This window comes from Mauremys reevesii, linkage group 5 (assembly GCF_016161935.1).
Source record: "Mauremys reevesii isolate NIE-2019 linkage group 5, ASM1616193v1, whole genome shotgun sequence".
Lineage (NCBI taxonomy): Eukaryota > Metazoa > Chordata > Testudines > Geoemydidae > Mauremys > Mauremys reevesii.
This window is the reverse complement of record NC_052627.1, coordinates 78087670-78108859: the sequence shown is the minus strand read 5'-3', so window position 1 is coordinate 78108859 and position 21190 is coordinate 78087670. Positions and strand designations below refer to the sequence as shown.

The 21190-nt window shown below is 38.9% G+C and overlaps 1 protein-coding gene across 1 annotated transcript in view; it reads right to left on the bottom strand.

Moving 5' to 3' along the window:
• TENM3 (teneurin transmembrane protein 3) overlaps positions 1 to 21190 on the bottom strand; it is a 2204264-nt gene that overhangs the window by 164007 nt on the left and 2019067 nt on the right. Inside the window, exon 19 of the mRNA XM_039540233.1 lies at positions 11039 to 11277. Within this exon, the coding sequence (XP_039396167.1) occupies positions 11039 to 11277 (239 nt within the window). The remainder of the gene's footprint in view (positions 1 to 11038; positions 11278 to 21190) is intronic.

Here is a 21190-nt window from a genome sequence, read left to right as displayed (position 1 = left end):
AACCAGAATTATTTGGGCCATTTAAGAGCAATCAAGATCACTGATGCTTCTTCTTGCTTAATCTTACTCAGAATTCGAGATAAGAAAGGGATTGGTGGCCCTGGCCACTGAACTAGAAATGCATCCCTTCTGGAGCCGTGACTTGTGCAGCCCTGGAGCAGTACACTGAGCATTTCTTCTTGAGACACAAAGAGATCTGAAGATGGGGACCCCCACTGATGAAATATGTTCTTTACTACCATTCATGGTCCCTAAAGATATAGAGAATATAAACTAACATCGTAATCATTGGTGATGTTCTGCTGACAGGGTAATTGGGTGATGGATATACAAGTTCCACAGATTGATTGCTTCTATGCAAAAAGGGATGGACCTTTCTCCTCCTTGTTTACAGATGTAATATGCTGCTGGTGATCTTGTTTAACATGACTTGGACACGTAAGGTCTGAATGAACAGTTGGAATTCTTTGCATGCCTCAAGTCCTGCCTGTAGCTCCAGGAGGTTTATGTATAACTGGGATTCCTGGATGTTGTATATAACTTGTGCTATACATTCATCCAGATTGAACTACAGTGGGGAACCAGAGACATCTATGCTCAGTCTTTATTTGGGTGGGGAAAGGACAAAGGGAACCCCAATACAAACTATTTCTTTGTTCTCCTACCAGGAGAGAGAAGCCTGAACTCTGTGGAATAGCAAGATTACTTTATCCGGACTGTGCTTGTTTGGCACATAAATTGTCTGTAACCAAGCCTGAAGACATCAAAGATGGAGTTTCATGAAGGATGTCACATAAGTACAAGTACGTGAGGCTATAAGACAGGTTTGAACTGTCATCTGGAGGCTCAGATAAAGTTGAGTGATGAGATCCTCCATAGTTGGAAATCTGTTCTGCTTTGGTATTGATAGAGTCCAGGGTCACATCCATGAAGTCTACAGTCTGTGTGGGAATTAAATGCACTTGTCTATGTTTACTCAAAGCCCCAAGGAACGTACGAAATTGAGTACGTGTAAGGTTGTCACCCATACTTCTTGATGAGATTTCTTTGTGCATAAGCAATCATCTAGATAGAGAAAAACTGACAAGTCATGGTGGCAGAGATGGGCTGCCACTACCAATAGAATCTTTGCCCAAAAGGAACACTTTGTATTGGTAGTGGCCCTGACCCACAGTGAATCTCAGGAATCTCCTGTGTGCAGGCTGGATGTCTGTATCTGTATGGAAATAAGTGTTCTTTAAGTCAGGAGTTATGAACCAACTGTCCTTGTCTAGTGAGGGAGTTATGGAGGCCAAGGTGATGATCCTGAACTTCAAGCCACAGATGTAGACATCCAACCATCTGAAATCCAAAATGGGTCTCCATTCTCCTTTCTTCTGGGAGACAAGGAAGTATTTAAAATAAAATACTTTGCCTTGTGCTGAGGAGCTACCAGTTCTATGGCTCCCAGGTGGAGTTTACTTCTTGCCTGAGCATCCTCTTGTGAAAGGAACCCTTAAAGGGAGACACAGAGGGGAGGTTTGGGGAGGGAAGGGAGAGGAACTCTGTGGTGTAATTAGAGGTGTTTATTTCCAGGACCCATTTATGTCATTATAAGGAGACAGGTCAGGGAAAAGCAAGTTAAGCATCCCCCAAACTGAGTTCTGGAGTCCCAAACAAATAGATGTGGCAGAGCGACTGATCTGTAGCTCTCAATGTCCTGTCAAAAGTGTTTCCTGGTGGATGGCTGGGGTTGAAAGGAGGATCGGGGGGACATTATGTTTGTTACACTGCACTTTGCTGCTTCTGGGGCAGCTTGTAAACCATTTGATAGTACATGGATTGAGGGGCTAGTTGTTGTATGCTGGGCTCAAATTTCTGGTATTTTATCTATGGTGCTAGAGTACAGATGCCCACCAAGTGGAAGGTGGCCCTTGAGTCCTTTAGGGAATGCAGTGACTCATATGTCTTTTCACTAAACAAATTGTTTCCTTCCAAGGGCAGATCCTCCACTGTGGATTGGACTTTTTTGGGAAACTTGGAGGACTAGAGCCATGATGCCTGACACATGACTATAGCAATCACCATTGAGCAGGAAGCTGTATCTGCTGCATTGACTGAGGACTGGAGAGCCAATCGGGCTAGCACTTTATCCTCTTCTGTGAGAGCTTGGCATTGCAGCTGACCCTCTTGAAGGCATTTGTTAGTGAATTCTGTAAACTTAATATAATTAATAAAATCATATTATAACATTAAGGCTTCATAGTTCACTCTGGAAGTACAAGCCTGCCAAAGTCAAAGACTCTCTCTCAAAGAGGTCTAAGCATTTAGCATTCTTTTCAGAAGGTGCAGATCTAGGTTGCTATTCTCTGCTTTTTTCAGTGATAGCTGGGATGACTAGTGAATTAGGGAAGTGCCACTTTACTGGGACCAGTGGTCTGGAGAATGTCCAATAGTTTATCAGGGGAGTGTCCTACACTTCCTCCAGAAGGATTTTGAGTGTAGATCAGTAGATCTTGAAATCACCAGTAGTCATCAGGCGGTGATGGCAAGGCTGGTGCAACTGCCTTCTATGGGGATGAAGATGACAACCCTGGTGGAGCTGGTGATTCCACCTGATCTGGCTCCTCCTCTTCCTCTGTTAGATCTTGTGGAGGTGTAGGATCTTCTCAGAGAAAGGAGGATAGTCTAGATTCCAAGTGGGATCATAAGGATTTGGGATGTTGCATGTATGGAGCCCCTAGAACTCAATAAGGCCAGTGTGAGGGGTGAAATTGAAATTGGGCTGTTCCCATGGAGAAAGGTCCATAGGTCCTGAGGTGCATAGTCCTTCATAGGTGAGAGGGACAGTGCCCATGACACTGGATCCTCTGTGTGGTCTGACTCCTTACCTTGATGGGAGAGGTGACACTCTCCAACTGATCCCAAGTTGGAGGAGGAGGCTTCAAATCCACAGCACCCATTAGTACTGGGAGGCCTTATTATGCCCCTGCAGGTAGATGGTACTGGTGACAATACATATGCATGCCCTAATCCACTGATGTGTGGACCTCCCCGGTAAGGATCAGTTCCTAGGAATTCCTAGGTCCATGTACATGGCAACATCCTGAGGTGCAGAGTATTTATCTCCTGATGCAAAGGAATGGATTGGATTTCTTTCTTTCTGTGGTGACAGAACTGTCGCTACTGTTCCAGTCTTCAGTACCAATAACCCCTTTTTATGCTGTGTTGGTATTAATGAAATTGGAGGCCTTCGCTGTCATTTTTCTCTTGTCAGTACCAAGGACAGTCCCACTCCTGTGGTTAACATTGGTTTCAGGATGCTCTTTCCCTTTGGAGCCAAGAGAACAGTACACCATACTCATTGTAAGCTCCTGACACTCCTGTACCGGGGCACAGAGTCTAACTCAACTTGATGGAGAAGAGGTCCTCTTTTTGGATGAGGATCTAAAGGGGGGGTTTCTCTCACTTCTTGTAAGAGTGTTTCCTACTCTCTTTATGTCCCTATTTGGAGAGGTGTTTTGCTTTTCTCTTATCAACCTCGGAGCCAGAAACCAGTATACTCAGAGGGGTGCTTCTAAATGCCTTTGTCTGATGTATGGAGGAGGGGCTGATGGGCCAGGTTCAGAATGGAGCCTCAATAAGACCATAAGAATGCCCATAGTGGGCAGACCAATGGTCCAACTAGCTCATTATCCTGTCTTTCAACAGTGGCCAATGCCAGATGCTTCAAAGGGAATGAACAGAACAGGGCAATCCTCAAGTGATCCATCCCCTATTGTCCAGTCTCAGCATCTGGCAGCTAGAGGCTTACGGACATTCAGACCACATAGTTGCAACCCTGACCATCTTGGCTAACAGCCATTGTTGGAGCATCTTCTATGAACTTTTCTAATTCTTTTTTAAATCCATTTATAGTTTTGCCCTTTGCAACATCCCCCAGCAATGAGGTCCACAGGTTGACTGTGCATTGTATGAAGAAATACTTCCTTTTGTTTGTTTTAAACCTACTGCCTATTAATTCAATTGGGTGACCTGTGGTTCTTTTGTTATGGGAAGGGGTAAATAACAATTCCCTATTCACTTTCTCCATACCAGTAATGATATAGACTGCAATCATGCCCCCCACCTCTTAGACATCTCTTTTCCAAGCTGAATAGTCCCAGTCTTATTAATCTCTCCTCATATGGAAGCTGTTGCATACCCATACCTTTTCCAGTTCTAATGTATCTTTTTTGAGATGGGGTGACCATAGCTGCATGCAGTATTCAAGATGGTGGGCGTACATAGGTTTACATAGTGGTATTATGATATTTTGTGTCTTGTTATCTATCCCACTCTTAATGGTTCCTAACATTGTTAGTTTTTTTACTTCAATATCTCTTTCCAGAGTGGAAATAGCTAATTTAGATCATTTTGTATGTATAATTGAGATTATGTTTTCCAAATGTATTAGTTTGCATTTACCACACTGAATTTCATCTGCCATTTTGTTGCCCAATCACACAGTTTTGTGACATCACTTTGTAACTCTTCAGAGTCTGCTTTGGACTTAACTATCTTGAATAATTTTGTATCATCTGCAAGCTTTGCCACCTCACTGTTTACCCCTTTTTCCAGATTAGTTATGAATATGTTAAATAGCACTTGTTCCAGTAGACTCTTGGGAGACACCACTATTTACTTCTTTCCATTCTGAAAACTGACCATTTATTCCTACCCTTTGTTTTCTATCTTTTAACCAGTTACTGATCCATGACTGCCTATTTTGCTTAAGAGTCTTTTGTCAGGGACTTTGTCAAAGGCCTTCTGAAAGTTCAAGTACACTATATCCATTGAATCACCCTTGTCCACATGTTTATTGACTCCCTCAAATAATTTAAATAGATTAGTCAATAGCTGACCATAGCCTATAATCATAGACTTGGCAGATTCTGCTTGGAATGGATCCGTAAATGCTCCACTTCGAGGGGATGTGGGTTTTCCAGAGACAACAGCAGAGTCATTTGTAGTGGTCATCACTGATCAGAAAGGCCCAAAGGCAGACCGATTGAATCTCAGGATCCTTGGGCATAGTAGATGCCTCTAAGGGAAGACCCTGAAGTTTTGAACCACTAAAACTACACTAATTATAAAACTGTCTAAAATGTATTTATCTAAAAACTATTTATACATAATTACAAGTTTGAAGAATGATTGCTAATGCTGCAGATGCTGAAGAGGTTCCATCTCAGACTACAGGTGGTAGAAAGGAACTGGAGAGGCAGTTAGTCTGCACTGTCCCTTATGCCCTCTGCTCAGAGCATGAGGAGGAGAAGGGTACAAGTGTGGACAAACAGATGTTGCTAGCAAAAATCTTCCAGCCTCAAGCACATGCCTATCTAAAGTGGAATACATATAGGGATCATCACCTGAAGAATCTACATTTTTTTTTGAGGGATTGGAGTATGTTTTCCTCTGAGTTCTTTCTTGGCTACAGATTCAATTGCTGATGATAGTTAACTATACCAGTTGCTAAAAGAAATTCAAGTTCATTCTCTACTCAAAACCAAAGCAATTTGTATTTATTTATATTATTTAATATCCCTCCTCCCCTCTCCCCACTATCTCGCTTCCAAGGAGTTGTTCATTGGATCCACTCCCCTAATCTGGAAATATATTTTGGCTCCAATCCAATCTTCCAATCCCTCGTATGTGGCCTCTTTCCATCCTCTCTTTGTTGCCCCATGTTCCCCTATTGAATTTTCTACACCACATCTTTGTCTATCCCAGTTTTTCCTCATCCTTTTCAGGGTGTCAAACCTGTATCCAAAATCAAAAATGTTCATGACACCCTTCATTTATTATAAAAGTAAGGCTAAAAATGTATCAGTGCTAACAACAAACATATATCATTTATTTGTGTGTTTAAGAGATTATCAAAGGATACTTGACCTTATACAGTAAGAGTGTGATATTTTCTTTGCTTGAGACTGTAATACAATTGTGACCCCCTGATAATTTTTATGACCCTCCTCATGGTCACAGCAAGACAGCTGCGGCTTTTAATATAGCACCCCTCCACGGGCTAGCCAAAATGACTGAACAGTTAAGCAGGGACAGAGATGAGGTCTAGCAAACTGTCTCTTCTGCATCGCATTGTTTGTGCTGGGGCAATGGAATCCAAAGCAACTTTCTTGACCCCAGATCTTCAGGGACTAAAAGTAAGCATGGACGTGGCCTGTTTCTATCTCTCCTTTTCTGGGAAGGAGCTGATTGAGAGGCTACATCACTATTGCCAGAGGTGGGATCTATTACTTCCTCCCTTGCTCATGTCCATTTGTCACTGCCACAATCAGAAATTAGATTACTTGTGTCTGCAATACTACAGACCTTATCAATATGTACTGGAATATTTTGCAGTACTGGTAGAAGCATTTCATAGCTCGTAGCAATGTCTCTCTGTGAAATTAAAAAACCATGTCACAAACTGGCTTTACAGATGTCACATGCCACCTCAGTGGATAAATCAGAGCACGATGTGTTCCCCTACATTTGCTGAGAAACATGTCACACAATGCTGCAGTCCAATCTAACTTTTATATGCAATTTTCCATTGCGTCTTTTCTTTCACACTTGGTGTTAAGAAACAGTAAATAAAATGAAGAGTATGTCCATCTTATATTACTTACATGGAATTATACATGGATGGTTTATTAAAAGTAGGGTATTTTTTATATTACATCTGCAGAGATGGGAAAACCACATCTATGAATAAGTGTAATCAATTCATAGCTTTATGGAGCCAAAATTATCTAGCAAGTGTCCCTGGGTCCTGCATTTTACATTCAGTTTGCTGAGTTAGCTGAAATGTGTGGAATATCACCAGTAGGCAAAGAGATCCCTATTGATTATGTATAGAAGGAGGCTCCTGTGCATTGTTTATTTCAGCAAGCATATGAACTAGCCCATGCCCATGAAATGTAGAACAATTTCACTTGTTTTCAATAATAGTATGTGAATAATGTGTAAGGCTGAAAACTCTCTATCTTTGGAAAGTTACATTCTTTTTTAAAATTAGACATTCCTATATTTCTGAATGTGTCTTTGGCACTGTAACAGGGTGCTGGCTTAAGAGGCACTGAACCAGCCCCTGTTAGCTCAGAACCTGCTCGTTAAAGGAGCCTAAGAGAATCACCTGTGAGCCTGCTGAGAGGAAGGCCTATAAAGCTAGCAGGAAGGAAGTAGGAGGAGGGGAACAGGAAAGTGAGGAGTGAGGGCCTGTTGCTCCCAGCTGCTGGAAAAGCAAGCTGTTCCCTAAGGGGCTACCTGACTGGTATTGAATTGTATATAGCTGTATATACATGGTGGTGGGAAAATACTGGGAAATAAAAGGGTACTGGTCTATGAAAGAGTGGTCTCCAGCGAATTTGTACCGCAAGCAACGAAGCGCTCCTTTACAGGCATGAATAGTCCAGTAAAGTTATCTTTTTGTGACATTCAGACTCATAAGTGTTTTAGCTCTTTGGGGCTTACAAGCCCTGGCTATTTTACTTTCGTTTACCACTCTTCTACAGTCTCTCCTTCTCCTCACAGAGATGTCTCACATTTAATACTGCCTAAAATCTAATACTGCCACTTCAAAATTTTAGCTGATGTTAACATTGCAATTACATCCATTATCTTCAAATTATTGTACCAATTTTTCCCCAAATCCCAAACAGACATTGATATATAAAAGATATGTTTGATTGTAATAATAGAAATGCTGACCCAAAGTCTGTGACTGAGAACTTTTAAACTTGAAGTTTTATAAATGTGATTATTATTTTAAAAATTCCATGTCAGAAGCCTACCTCCGAATCACTTATTTATATAAACAGACCAGTGTATATGGCCAATGAAGAAAAAACAAAATTCAGCTAGGAAACAGATTGGTCTGCCATGCATGAGACTTGAGCTGGATTCCTATGCAGGTCTTCAGGCTGACAGGGAGACTGGAAATGCTGCTTTGGGAGTTTAACTCTGCCACAGGGGAAAGGAATTTCTCCTATTACTCAGCAGCCACATTTCTTGCATTGTTCACAGTGGCTTCAGTCCAAGTAAGAGCTACTTCAAAGGCTTTATTCAGCTTAAGCTGTGGCTTGGACTGAAATTTAACAAGCCTGTTTCAACAAAGGCAATGAAGATTTACGGATCATAAGCCCCTCTGGGATTATTAATTTGCATTGATAAAAAAGAATAACTTCCCCCTTGATATTTTCCTCCCTTGTCTGGGCATATGGATCAGAGAGCAACAAATATGGCTTTCAAAAGTTAGATTTGTACATTTATCATTTCATAATCACAGTGGTTTAAACTTCTTATTAACCAACAAGACACTAATTTCAGTTCTACTGATCTTTATATTGCAGATAAAAAGCCTATTTTTGTATTAACTTGATAAGTTAGTTTTTATCATAGATCCTGAAAGAGCTCAAAAAGCCATTCATGGGCTCAGAGGTACCAATATTCATAAACTGGTCATAGACACAGAAGTAGCAGAAAATACATTAAAGTCCTGATCCAACTCTCATTGAAGTCAATGAGTTTTCTTAACGACATCAGTAGAAGAAGCACTCTCCCATAATTAGGTAATTCTAAATTTATATAATGCTTAATATTCAATATTTGTGAAATTAAATAACTTAAATGAACAGGATCTTAATAGATTATATAAAAGAGGAAGAGATTGTAGAGGCACTTAGGAAAATGAAAACGGAGAAAGCACCTAGGCTGGATGAAGTATTGGAGGATATTAAAGCTATTGGAAAACGAAAGCATCAAGTATTTTACAACTCTGTTCAATGATATACTTAAAAAACAGAAAATGTCGCATGAATGGTATAAAACCTTTGTGGTCCGCATTTTTAAACATAAAGGAGATACTGCAGTGTGCGGTAATTATTGCCCAATTAAGATGACATCAGATCCTACGAAAGCACAGGAGAAGATTATTGAAAAACATCTGTGTGGAACAGTGGAATTTGGAAGGGTCAGCATTGATTTATGCTGGGACGGAGTACAATTGATGTCATATTTGCTCTTTGAATCCTCATGGAAAAGTTCAGAGAAAAGAGAAGGTAACTGGGTATGGTCCTTGTGGATTTGGAGAAGTCGTACAATTGTGTACCAAGAGATTACTTTGTTGAAGTTTGTGAAGGAGATGTGCCAGAGGGACATGGCTGTCTTATCCAGGATATGGATGATGGAGTGATTACTATAGTCAAAATCAAATGGGGCTCACAGCAAAGATTTTCCAGGAAACACTGGCCTTTATCAGGGCTCAGCCCAGAGCTCTGTTTTGTTTGCAGTTGTTCTGGGTGTGTTAAGTGAGAATATATGAAGGGAGCCACCTTGGAATGTGTGATTTGCTGAAGACTTAGAGTATGTCTACACTGAAAAAAAAAAGTGTCTCAGCAAGTCTCAGAGCCTGGGTCAACTGACTCTGGCCCACTGAAATTGCACTACGGGGCTTAAAACAACAGTGGGTTGCAGCCCACACTCTGAAACTCAACAAGGCAGAAGGGCCTCAGAGCCCTTTCTCCAGCTTGAGTGGGAACATCTACCCTGCTATTTGTAGCCCCACAGTGTGAACCCTCTGAGCCTGAGTCAGCTGACCCAGACTCTGAGCTGCTGTTGTGCAGGGGTTTTTTGCAGTGTAGATGTACCCTTAAGAAATATGTGCTGAAGACTGTGAGACTTTGCAAACCAACTTTGAAAAGTGGGCAACAAAGTTTTGGGCAAGCGGGACTTACAGTGATCATCAGTAAGACTAAGGCTTTGATATCTTGAGGGGGGAGTACTCATCATAAAGGATATTACAGGCAGAGAGCTTAGAAGACTGAAATAATGTAAATACCTAGGATCAATAGTTGCTGATAATAGTGCCTTTCTGAGTGATGCCTGGCATCATACCAAATTGCTTGGTGCAAGTGGCTTGAGCTGACCCCAGTTGTCTGTGATAAAAAGATGTCAATAAAGTTAAAAGGTACAGTATATAGAACTGTAATTTAACCCATCCTAAAGTATGGAATAGAGAGTTGTCCCGCCACAAGAAAAGAAATCAGTATGCTCTCCACTACAGAAATGAAGATGCTGAGATGATCAAATGGTTCAACACTCTGACAGGAAATGAAAAAAGGATGTGAGGTACCTAATGCAGAATGCCTCAATTGAACACAAGTTGAGGGAGGCTATACTACAATGGTACAGACATGTTCAGTGGAAACATGAGAGGTATATTGGTAGGATGGCTCTTGCAATGATCATGGATGGAAAATGACCAAAGGAGAGGCCAAAGGCTTGGTACATGGACCAGATATCAGCGGACATTAGAGAGACCAATTTACACGACATGAGCATGAGTCTTGGAAGAAGGCTATAAAACTCACCGACCCCGAATAGGGAAGTGGCAAAAAAGAAGAGGAAGAAACAACTTAAATGATATTTTATATTCTGCCTCATTGTGTGTTAAATTAATTTAAAAATAGGACAGACTGAGAGGAAAAACATTATTTTTCCCACTTTTTTGTCTTTATGTCATCTGGTTAGACAGATAATAAATGCCTGTTTCTGCTTGAAGTGTTTAGTAATCTTTGATCACTATAAAAATACAAATACATGATATCATAATAACTAACAACAAAAATTTTAAATGCTAAATACGGTAAGTTATGCTTGATGGGGAGGAAAACAGAGAATATACAATACACATGTTGGAAATTATGTGTGATCTACAGGCTTTTACAGCTTATATTTTATATACCTTAAAAATTTGACATTTCTGATTTATAGTCTTTTTTTTTAAAGGTATTTCAACTGACATTTTGCTGAAAAATACTTGCAAAGTACTTAATTTTTTTAGATCCTATCTAAAGAATGAGACTTTCAATTAAATTGCTCTGAAGGTTTAAACTGTTACCAGAAACCACTGATAAAAATAAAGCTTTATATTGTACAGTTGGGGATAGTCCATATATAACCAACAAAACAGACATCCAGATTTATGGTGATGATAATCATATAAACTAGAACTTACCTATAAAGTAGGATAGCAGTATTGCCAGTAGCACTGAGACTCCTACAGCACAGAGTGCAGTACATTTCCAGCTACAGTACTTTGAAGACTTCTTGAATTTAAAAGCACTTCTTGATAGTGTATTTCTAGGTAGTGGCCGAGTAGGGGGGGAATAAACTGACCCAGATGCCATTGTGTAACCTGGTGTTGCAGTACTGAACAGTGGTGTTGTCCCTGTTCCTGTTTTGAATAAGAAATGCCTGTGGAAGAAAAAGACTATATTAAAACACAATAATAAACAAACAAATGGAACAGGCAGAGACATTTTTGGTTCTCTTTAAAGCTGTTTGCCTTTTTTCCTTAATATCTTACTTTTTTTTCAACCTACATAAATTCTTGAAACCAATACATTGCACAACACTTACACAGAAAAAACAGCATATTTTTAAAGTACAAGTGAAAATATTTGTGATACACACTCCATCCACAGAGGAACCAGAACCTTACTAACTACAATAATGTAGGCAGTGTAGCTAGCATAGTTCTTACCAAATTCTCTGACACGTGTGGACAGGCATTCTTTCATCTGAATCCTATGTTATAAAACTATGTCACATACTACAGTGATCAGGATTAAAAAGTCAATGTTTTCCAGATACCTCTATCACCTCTATCTTAGTCTAAATACAGGGTGTGACAGATATTGAACCCCCATGCAGTATCTTTGGATACTCCTGTGTTAAAATTATGTATGGTTTCATGTATGACTGTGTTCTGCTCTATCGGTGAGAATTACCAGAGTTCCTCTGGGAACTAAAAACAGTGGGGGTGATTACCTTGGGGACTGTCAGTAACTCCAGAGAAGCACCACCTGGGGTCGTGAAATATATTGGTCCAGAGAGTAGGAGACAAAGAAAGGGCTTTTGGTATAAAAGGATGAGCTTGAACAGACCCAGGGCCTTCTTTCTGACCCAGGAAATGAACAGTATCTTCTGTCCAACGCGGCTCCCAAATCCTTTCAAAAGAATGGGAATGCTTTGGCCTAAGAGAGTTCCATAAGACTGATGAATGACTCCTGGTATATTTATTATGTTTTCTCTATAATGCTTTTACCTTAAGAACAAATGTGCTTGCTTAGAAAGAGCTGTGTAATAACCTGGAATTGCTGGCAATATACTGTTCGTAGCCCTGGGAGAAAATGCAATGCACAGGCACTGGTCTTTACAGTAGTGTAAGACAGGGAGCTGTGCCCTTCCAAAAATCCTAGTCAGACAGGAGTGGGACAAGGGTCTTTGCCAAGAGACCCATAATGGCTGAAGACCTAAGACCTGACCAGGCACCCCAGGAGCAGACTAGGGACAAGGAGGATAATGGTTCAATTTCCTTGAAACTGTGATACAGGGAAAACAGCAAGTTTTGACAAATGTAGGCAGTATCATTTTGATGTAGCCCGAAGAATCATTTCATAATCCTCAGTTTATGTTTGTGGATATCACCCTACTAAGGTGTGATCATGGAAACAGCAGTTGGTTTCATTTTGGGGACTGGGTAGGTACAAAATTGTTTTGCAAGCCTGCCCAAAAAGGTTGTAGGCAGAATTAGAGGAAAAAAATAAAGCAATGTTTAGGACTCTCTCAATGAGTCAATCACCATGCTAACGCTGACTACATTTTTTAACTAAAATTTCTGGGGAGAATACCTCTCTACATGAGCTCTGAGGCAACATGTTCAAATGAGGCTTCAAGAAGCTTGTAAAACCTCACCTACTCGGTTAAGAAGGAGCACTGTGTAGAATTTTGTTATTGCCAGAAACACCAACAGCAAGACAGAAGTATACAGGTGTGTGCATACCAGAGGAGGAAACAGAGGGTGGCCAAACCATACAATTATTTATAATAATTATGTTATAATATAATTATAATTTAGTAAGATACATTGGAGTTATATCAGGAATGAATCAGCTGTTTTACTCCCTGGGAGAAATAATGACACTTGATAACCAGGAAAATTTGTGCTTTGAGAAGGATTTGTGCTGTGGGAAACCAGTAGGCCATTAGAACCTTGGCATCAGCTGCCCTTCTTTGAAATATTCCCCCTGAGAAGATTCCTGGTAATATACAGCATAAGGAACTTCACTTGTAAACAATATTAAGGCTATTGCTAATGACAGCAGATCTGGGAACACCAAAGAAGACCACCTCATAGCATTTAACTTCAGAAACGGGAACTACACAAAAATGAGGAAGCTAGTTAAACAGAAATTAAAAGGTACAGTCCCAAAAGTGAAATGCCTGCAAGCTGCATGGAAACTTTTTAAAAACACCAGAATAAAGCCTCAAATTAACTGTATATTCCAAATTAAAAAAACATAGTAAGAGGACCAAAAAAGTGCCACCATGATTAAACAACAAGGTAAAATAAGTGGTTAGAAGCAAAAAGACATTCTTTAAAAATTGGAAGTTAAATCCTACTGAGGAAAATAGAAAGGAGCATAAATTCTGGCAAGTCAATGTAAAAGTATAATTAGGCAGGGCAAAAGAGAATTTGAAGAGCAACTAGCCAAAGACTCAAAAACTAACAGCAACATTTTTTTAGTACATCAGAAGCAGGAAGCCTCCTAAACATTCAGTGGAGCCATTGGTCGATCGAGGTGCTAAAGGAGCACTCAAAGATGATAAACTCATTCCAGAGAAGCTAAATGAATTCTTTGCATCATTCTTCACACCTGAGCCATTCTTTTTAGGTGACAAGTCTAATGAACTGTCTCAGATTGAGGTGTCATTACAGGAAGTTTTGGAACACATTGATAAATTAAACAGTAATAAGTCACCAGGACTAGATGCTATTCACCCAAGAATTCTGAAGGAATTCAAATATGAAATTGCAGAACTATTAACTGTGGTATATAACCCATAATTTAAATCAGCTTCTGTACCAGATGACTGGAGGATAGCTATTTTTAAAAAAGGCTTGGCAATGACAGGCTGGTAAGCCTAACTTCAGTATCAAGCAAATTGTTGAAACTATAGTAAAGAACAGAATGATCAGACACATAGATGAACACAATTTGTTGGCGAAGAATCAACACGGTTTTTGTAAAAGGACATCTTGCCACATCAATCTATTAAAATTCTTTGAAGGGGTCAACAAATGTGGACAATGGTGACCCAGTGGATACTGTATACTTAGACTTTCCGAAAGTCTTTGACAAGGTCCCTGACCAAAGGTTCTTAAGCAAACTAAGCAGTCATTGATCTGTAACTGGTTAAAAGATAGGAAACAAATGGTAGGAATATATGGTAGAGTTTTCAGAATAGAGAGAGGTAAATAGTGGTGTCCCCCAGGGGTCTGTACTGGGACCATTGCTGTTCAACATATTCATAAATGATCTGGAAAAAGGGGTAAATAGTGAGGTGGCAACATTTGCAGATGATACAAAATTACTCAAGATAGTTAAGTCCAAAGCAGACTGTAAAGAGTTACAAAGGGATCTCACAAAACTGAGTTACTGGCAACAAAATGGCAGATGAAATTCAGTGTTGACAAACGCAAAGTAATGCACATTGGAAACATAATCCCAGCAATGCATACAAAATGACCACTCAGGAAAGAGATCTTGAAGTAACTGTGGATAGTTCTCTGAAAACATCTGCTCAATAAGCAATGGCAGTGAAAAAGCTAACAGAATTATTAGGGAAGGGATAGATAATAAGACAGAAAATCATAATGCCTCTAGGTATACCCCCATCTTAAATATTGTGTGCAGATCTGGTCGCCCAATCTTAATAAAGATATATTAGAATTGGGAAAGGTATGGAGAAGGGCAACAAAAATGATTAGGGATAGAGAACAGCTTCCATACGAGGAGAGACTAAAAAGACTTGGACTTTTCAGCCTGGAAAAGAGATGGCTAAGGGGAGATATGATTGAAGTCTATAAAATCATGACTGGTGTGGAGAAAGTAAATAAGGAAGTGTTATTTGCTCCTTTGCATAAGATAAGAACTAGGGGTCACCCAATAAAATTAACAGGCAGCAGGTTTAAAACAAACTAAAGGCAATATTTCTGCACACAACGCACAGTCAACCTGTGGAACTCATTGACAGGTAATGTTGTGAAGGCCAAAACTATAACAGGGTTCAAAAAAAGAACTAGTTAAGTTCATGGAGGATAGGTCCATCAATGGCTATTCTCCAGGATGGTCAGGGATGCAACACCACGATGTGAGCGTCCTTAGTGTCTGTTTGCCAGAAGCTGGGAGTGGGCGACAGGGAGATAGATCACTTGACAATTGCTCTGTTCTGTTCATTTCCTCTGGGGCACCTGGCATTGGTCATTGTCAGAAGACAGGATACTGGGCTAGATGGACCATCGGTCTGACCCAGTATGGCCGTTTTTTGTGCTGAATGACAAACATGGACAAAGATTCTTTTTATGTTAATATAGGCCGCTTTGGGTGGCCAAAGCACATTCAATAGCATTATACTAATAATACTGTTTTTAAAACAAACTTCCATGCAAAACGTGCAGTTGGTTTGGCTGGACTGATCTCCCATTTTAAGCATTCTTCTGGTGCTGCTTCTGGGCTCCAAAGACTGCAAATGGAAATGGGTCTTAACAAGCTTTCAAATTGGACTCCATATATTCTATCCTACAAAAGCTTGGTAGAGAAAAATCAGGCTCTGATCACTTTCTTCTCAGAAAAAGTGAAAGCTGAGGTGCTGGTACAGCAGAGCCTAGCAGAGACTCTGATCCAAATACTTAAGCCCTTGGAGGAGTTAATCTCACTGATAAATTTGGGAAACGCCTGGATATCTGTGATGGTGCCAGCTCTCAAGGCTCTGTTAGTCTACCTCAGGCATCAAGGAAATAAAAGAAAATTCTGTCTTTTGTATTTGATAGTTCAGCACTGTGGAGTCTGAGGTAGCACACAGTGTGGCTTCTCACTTTAAGCTCTTTCCCCTTCTGCTCTAAATCACATCAGTACAATACCAGAGTGGCCACACACAGAGGCTGGCTGAAGAGTGTCAGGCAAAAAATACCAAAAGAGGTGAAATAAAGACAAAAGAAACAAATCTTGGTGAAGGAAATATGTTTGGAACTCTCTATTTCTGATGAGTGGAGTTACTAGGTAAATGTCATTGCAGCCTCTCCAGGGGTATTAACTCAAAATGTTAAATATTGAAAGTATAACACTTTCAGACTTCCATGTCTTGTACACCTGTTTCATTCCTCTGACCCCTTGCTAACTAGCGTTTCCTATGAGATGTTCAGAAGGATGCTATGTCTGACAACAAATCCAGGCTGTTTCCAGATAGTGTGGAAAGTCTTGTGCTCTCGGAATATAATTTGCTCACAATTGATTTTACCCACATGCCTACGCTTTTATAGCATGTTCATCAGAAAGGTATCTGAGCAATTAATTTCTAAAGACTAAACTGTGTATGTGGTACTTCACCAGGCGTTGACTTAAATGGTAAATTATAGTCTGTCTCATCTCACAGAAAGCTTATCTTATCTATATTTGCAGATCTTCATTTAAAAATTGATTATCTTACAGGCACTTACTTGATTTGCATGCAAGTGACAATTTAAATATTTTATTAAAAACTTGTAGACTGCAGAATTCTAATAAAAAACATTGGCACTTCTCAAAGTAATGCTATCCAGTGTTTAATTAAATGAATCAATTCACTTTTTAAAGTAAAAACTCTCAATTTTTATCATGATGTAAAATATATTTCTATTAAAAAATTTAGCTGATATTTGATCATTTTAGGGGCTCAAGTTTTTAGTATCCAGCAATTCCAAAACACAGATTTGTCACAGCTCTACTGTATTTTAAATAGGTTGTTATTTTATGAAAACAAACTCTTGGGGGCAAAGACTGAGTTGGCAGCTGAGAAGTAGGTGGGTGTTCCTGATTATTTTATCAATAGCAGCCACTTTTTAAAGTTTCTTTCACTGAATGACTGAAAGAAAAAATAAATATGTCATCGAAATCTTCAGAGATGCTGAATCTGGAGATATGAACATATGAATAAAAGTAAAATAAAAAAAAATTGAACCTATGGCATCTCTCAGCATCATGTGATTGGCTGTACCTGCTGACATTTCTAGACAGTTTTTTGTCCAAAGAATACTGGAGTGGTTTCACTCCCAACAATATCCCAAGATATTCTCTGTGCTGCCATTTACTCTGTGGAAAACAAAACAGAGGGAACCTCAGCTAAATTTACTAATTTGGAAGCCAGGATGGAAAAAAATATGTGATAAAAGTGCAGGAGTTGGACAGCAAGATCAAATTAATTGAAAATTGCATCTTCTGAACTACGGGAACAGATTACAAAACCATTCAAGGACTTATGGTGCACACCATCAACGAGAATACTTAACAAGCCAAGTAAGATCCAGAAAAGTAAGTGGTAGGCATTCATCAAAGGGAAAGTGATTCAGAACTGCTTTCTTTTTACAAAAATCTTGTAATAAAAACTCTTAACCTAGATACTGAAGAAAATCCTATCCACTACATAAAACCCTACTGCATAATTACTCATGTCTGTATTACAATATTAGGAAGAAACATTTTAATTTGGGCTGTCGATTAATCACAGTTAACTCATGTGATTAACTCAAAAAAATAAATCACATTGTTAAACAATAGAATATCAATTGAAATTTAATTAATATTTTGGATCTTTTCCTACATTTTCAAATATATTGATTTCTATTGCAACACTGAATACAAAGCGTACAGTGCTCATTTTATATTATTTTTATTACAAATATTTGCACTGTAAAATGATAAACAAAAGAAATAGTATTTTTCAGTTCACCTAAAACAAGTACTGTAGTGCAATCTCTTTATCATGAAATTTGAACTTACAAATGTAGAGTTATGTACAAAAAATAACTGCCCTCAAAAACAAAACAATGTAAAACTTTAGCGTCTACAAGTCCACTAAGTCCTAGTCCTTCTTCAGCCAATCGCTAAGAGAAACAAGTTTGTTTACATTTATGAGAGATACTACTGCCTGCTTTTTATTTACAATGTCATCTGAAAGTGAGAACAGGCGTTTGTATGGCACTTTTGTTGCCGGTGTTGCAAGGTATTTATGTGCCAGATATGCTAAACATTTGTATGCCCCCTCATGCTCTGGCCACCATTCCAGAGACTATGCTTCCATACTGATGATTCTCATTAAAAAAATAATGCAATAATTAAATTTGTGACTGAACTCCTTGGGGAAGAATTGTATGTCTTCTGTTCTGTTTTACCCACATTCTGCCATATATTTCATGTTATAGCAGTCTTGGATGATGCCCTAACACATGTTCATTTTAAGAATAAGTGAAGAAACAGATTGACAGAGCCAGAAGAGTACCCAGAAGTCACCTACTACAGGACAGGCCCAACAAAGAAAGTAACAGAACACCATTAGGCATCACCTTCAGCCCCCAATTAAGACCTCTCCAGCACATCATCAAGGATCTACAACCTATCCTGAAGGAGGATCCCTCACTCTCATAGATCTTGGAAGACAGGCCAGCCTTCGCTTACAGACAGCCCCTCAACCTGAAGCAAATACTCACCAGCAACCACACACCACACAATAAAAACACTAACCCAGGAACCTATCCTTGCAACAAAGCCCATTGCCAACTCTGTCCACATATCTATTCAGGGACACCATCATAGGACCTAATCACATCAGCCATACCATCAGGGGCTCATTCACCTGCACATCTACCGATGTGATATATGCCATCGTGTGCCAGCAATGCTCCTCTGCCATGTATATTGGCCAAACCAGACAGTATCTACGCAAAAGAATAAATGGACACAAATCAGATGTCAGGATTTATAACATTCAAAAACCAGTCGGACAACATTTCAATCTCCCTGGACACTCAATTACAGACCTAAAAGTCACAATTCTTAAAAAACCCTTCAAAAACAGACTCCAACAAGAAACTGCAGAACTGGAATTAATTTGCAAACTGGACACCATTAAATTAGTCTTCAATAAAGACTGGGAGTGGATGGGTCATTACTCAAACTAAAAACTATTTCCCCTATTTCCCCATGCTAATTTTCCCCCTACTGTTACTCACACCTTTTTGTCAACTGTTTGAAATGGGACTTCCTGATTATCACTACAAAAGTTTTTTTTACCCTTGCTGATAATAGCCCACCTTAATTGATTAGTCTCATTAGAGTTGGTATGGCAACCCTAATTTTTTCATGTTCTCTGTATATCTATCTATCTATCTATATCTTCCTACTGTATTTGCCTCTGCATGCATCTGATGACATGGGTTTTAGCCCACAAAAACTTATGCCCAAATAAATTTGTTAGTCTCTAACGTGCCACAAGTACTCCTCATTCTTTTCACAGCTGATTTGACAAAACGCAAAGAAGGTTATCAATGTAAGATTTGGCATCTGACTCAGATGATGAAAATGAACGTGTGTCAGTCCACTCTTCTTTGGATCATTATCGAGCAGAACCCATCATCAGCATGGACGCATGTTCTCTGGAATGGTGGTTGAAGCATGAAGGGACATAAGAATCTTTAGCGCATCTGGCAGATAAATATGTGATGCTGGCTACAACAGTGCCATGTGAAAGCCTGTTCTCACTTTCAGGTGACATTGTAAACAAGAAGTGGGCAGCATTATCTCCTGCAAATTGTAACCAAACTTGTTTGTCTGAGCGATTGGCTGAACAAAAAGTAGGACTGAGTGGACTTGTAGGCCCTAAAGTTTTACATTGTTTTATTTTTGAATGCAGCTATTTTTTGTACATAATTCTACATTTTAAGTTCAACTTTCATGATAAAGACATTGCACTTCAGTACTTGTATTACGTGAATTGAAAAATACTATTTCTTTTATTTTTACAGTGCAAATAGTTGTAATAAATATACAGTGAACACTGTACACTTTGTATTGTGTTGTAATTGAAATCGATATACTTGAAAATGTAAAAGATATAAAAAATATTTAAATAAATGGTATTCTATTATTATTTAACAGCGCAATTAATCGCTTGACAACCCTAAATTTAATGCTATCTATTTTGAAGGACTGTAGCAGAATTCTGCTTGCTGTATGTACTATGAAAAAAAGAGAATTTAAAAGGCCAAACTGCTATTTTTCCAAGATCTTGGGCCAGCTACATTGGCTAGGACAAGGGCCTATTCTAATAAAATAAAACAAATAAAATAATAAAGAATTTTGTGAGCAAAGAAACTAAAGCTTCTGCTTCCTATCAAGCAAAACTCAAAGCCACTTTTGATGGGAAATAGTATACATTCTGGGATCAGATAGCAGCAGCAAGATTATTGGATACTATCCAAAACACTGCTCATGGCAAGGACTATGACAAAGAAGAAAATAATAAAGATGGTAAAGGGTTTCACTGTGTATGACATCAACCTGCCCTTTGTTGACAGAAATAATTTCTTCCTTCCCTACAAGGGAAAGATCTTCTATGTATTTAACACAATATTATTTCATATAGTCCATACCTGTAACATTGTGGGTCTGTGTACTGTGGGTCTTTATATCATAGCCATAAAAGTTGGTAAAGTAAAATACTATAACATTATGCTTCTGCAGCTGATAGTTTTAATAATTCATCAGGGATTCCCTTCAAATCAACCAACCAAAACAAATAAAGCAAATCCTGACATTAATTTGTTTTGGATAATAGTATTTATTTACTAAAACTGCTCATGAGCTTTTATGTTATACTTCAAGTTTTACAATATTAGTTTTTCTTCTTTTATTAGATTATACTGATTTCGTTTCACTTTGTTATAAAAAGAAAGACTGAAAAGGGAATGGATACTACTAATAGCTATAATGTCCATATTTAGGGGATCATTATCTAATGCTTACTAAATATCTGAATGCCTACTACTTCTATACAACGGAAATTTGTGTCTTCTTAATGATTCCCTTACTCATTACATTTTTAAATGGCCACCATTTGTTTTATTATTAATATATTGCCACATATTAGCATGAGATTCTATACTGTATCTGTGTTTATCAGAAATCCAAGACACTCAGAAACTGTATCACTATGTGTATGTGCTTCATCTTTCCCAGTCTCCCCCAGCTATGCTTTGTCCAATCTCAGTGTCTCATACCCCTCCCCTCAT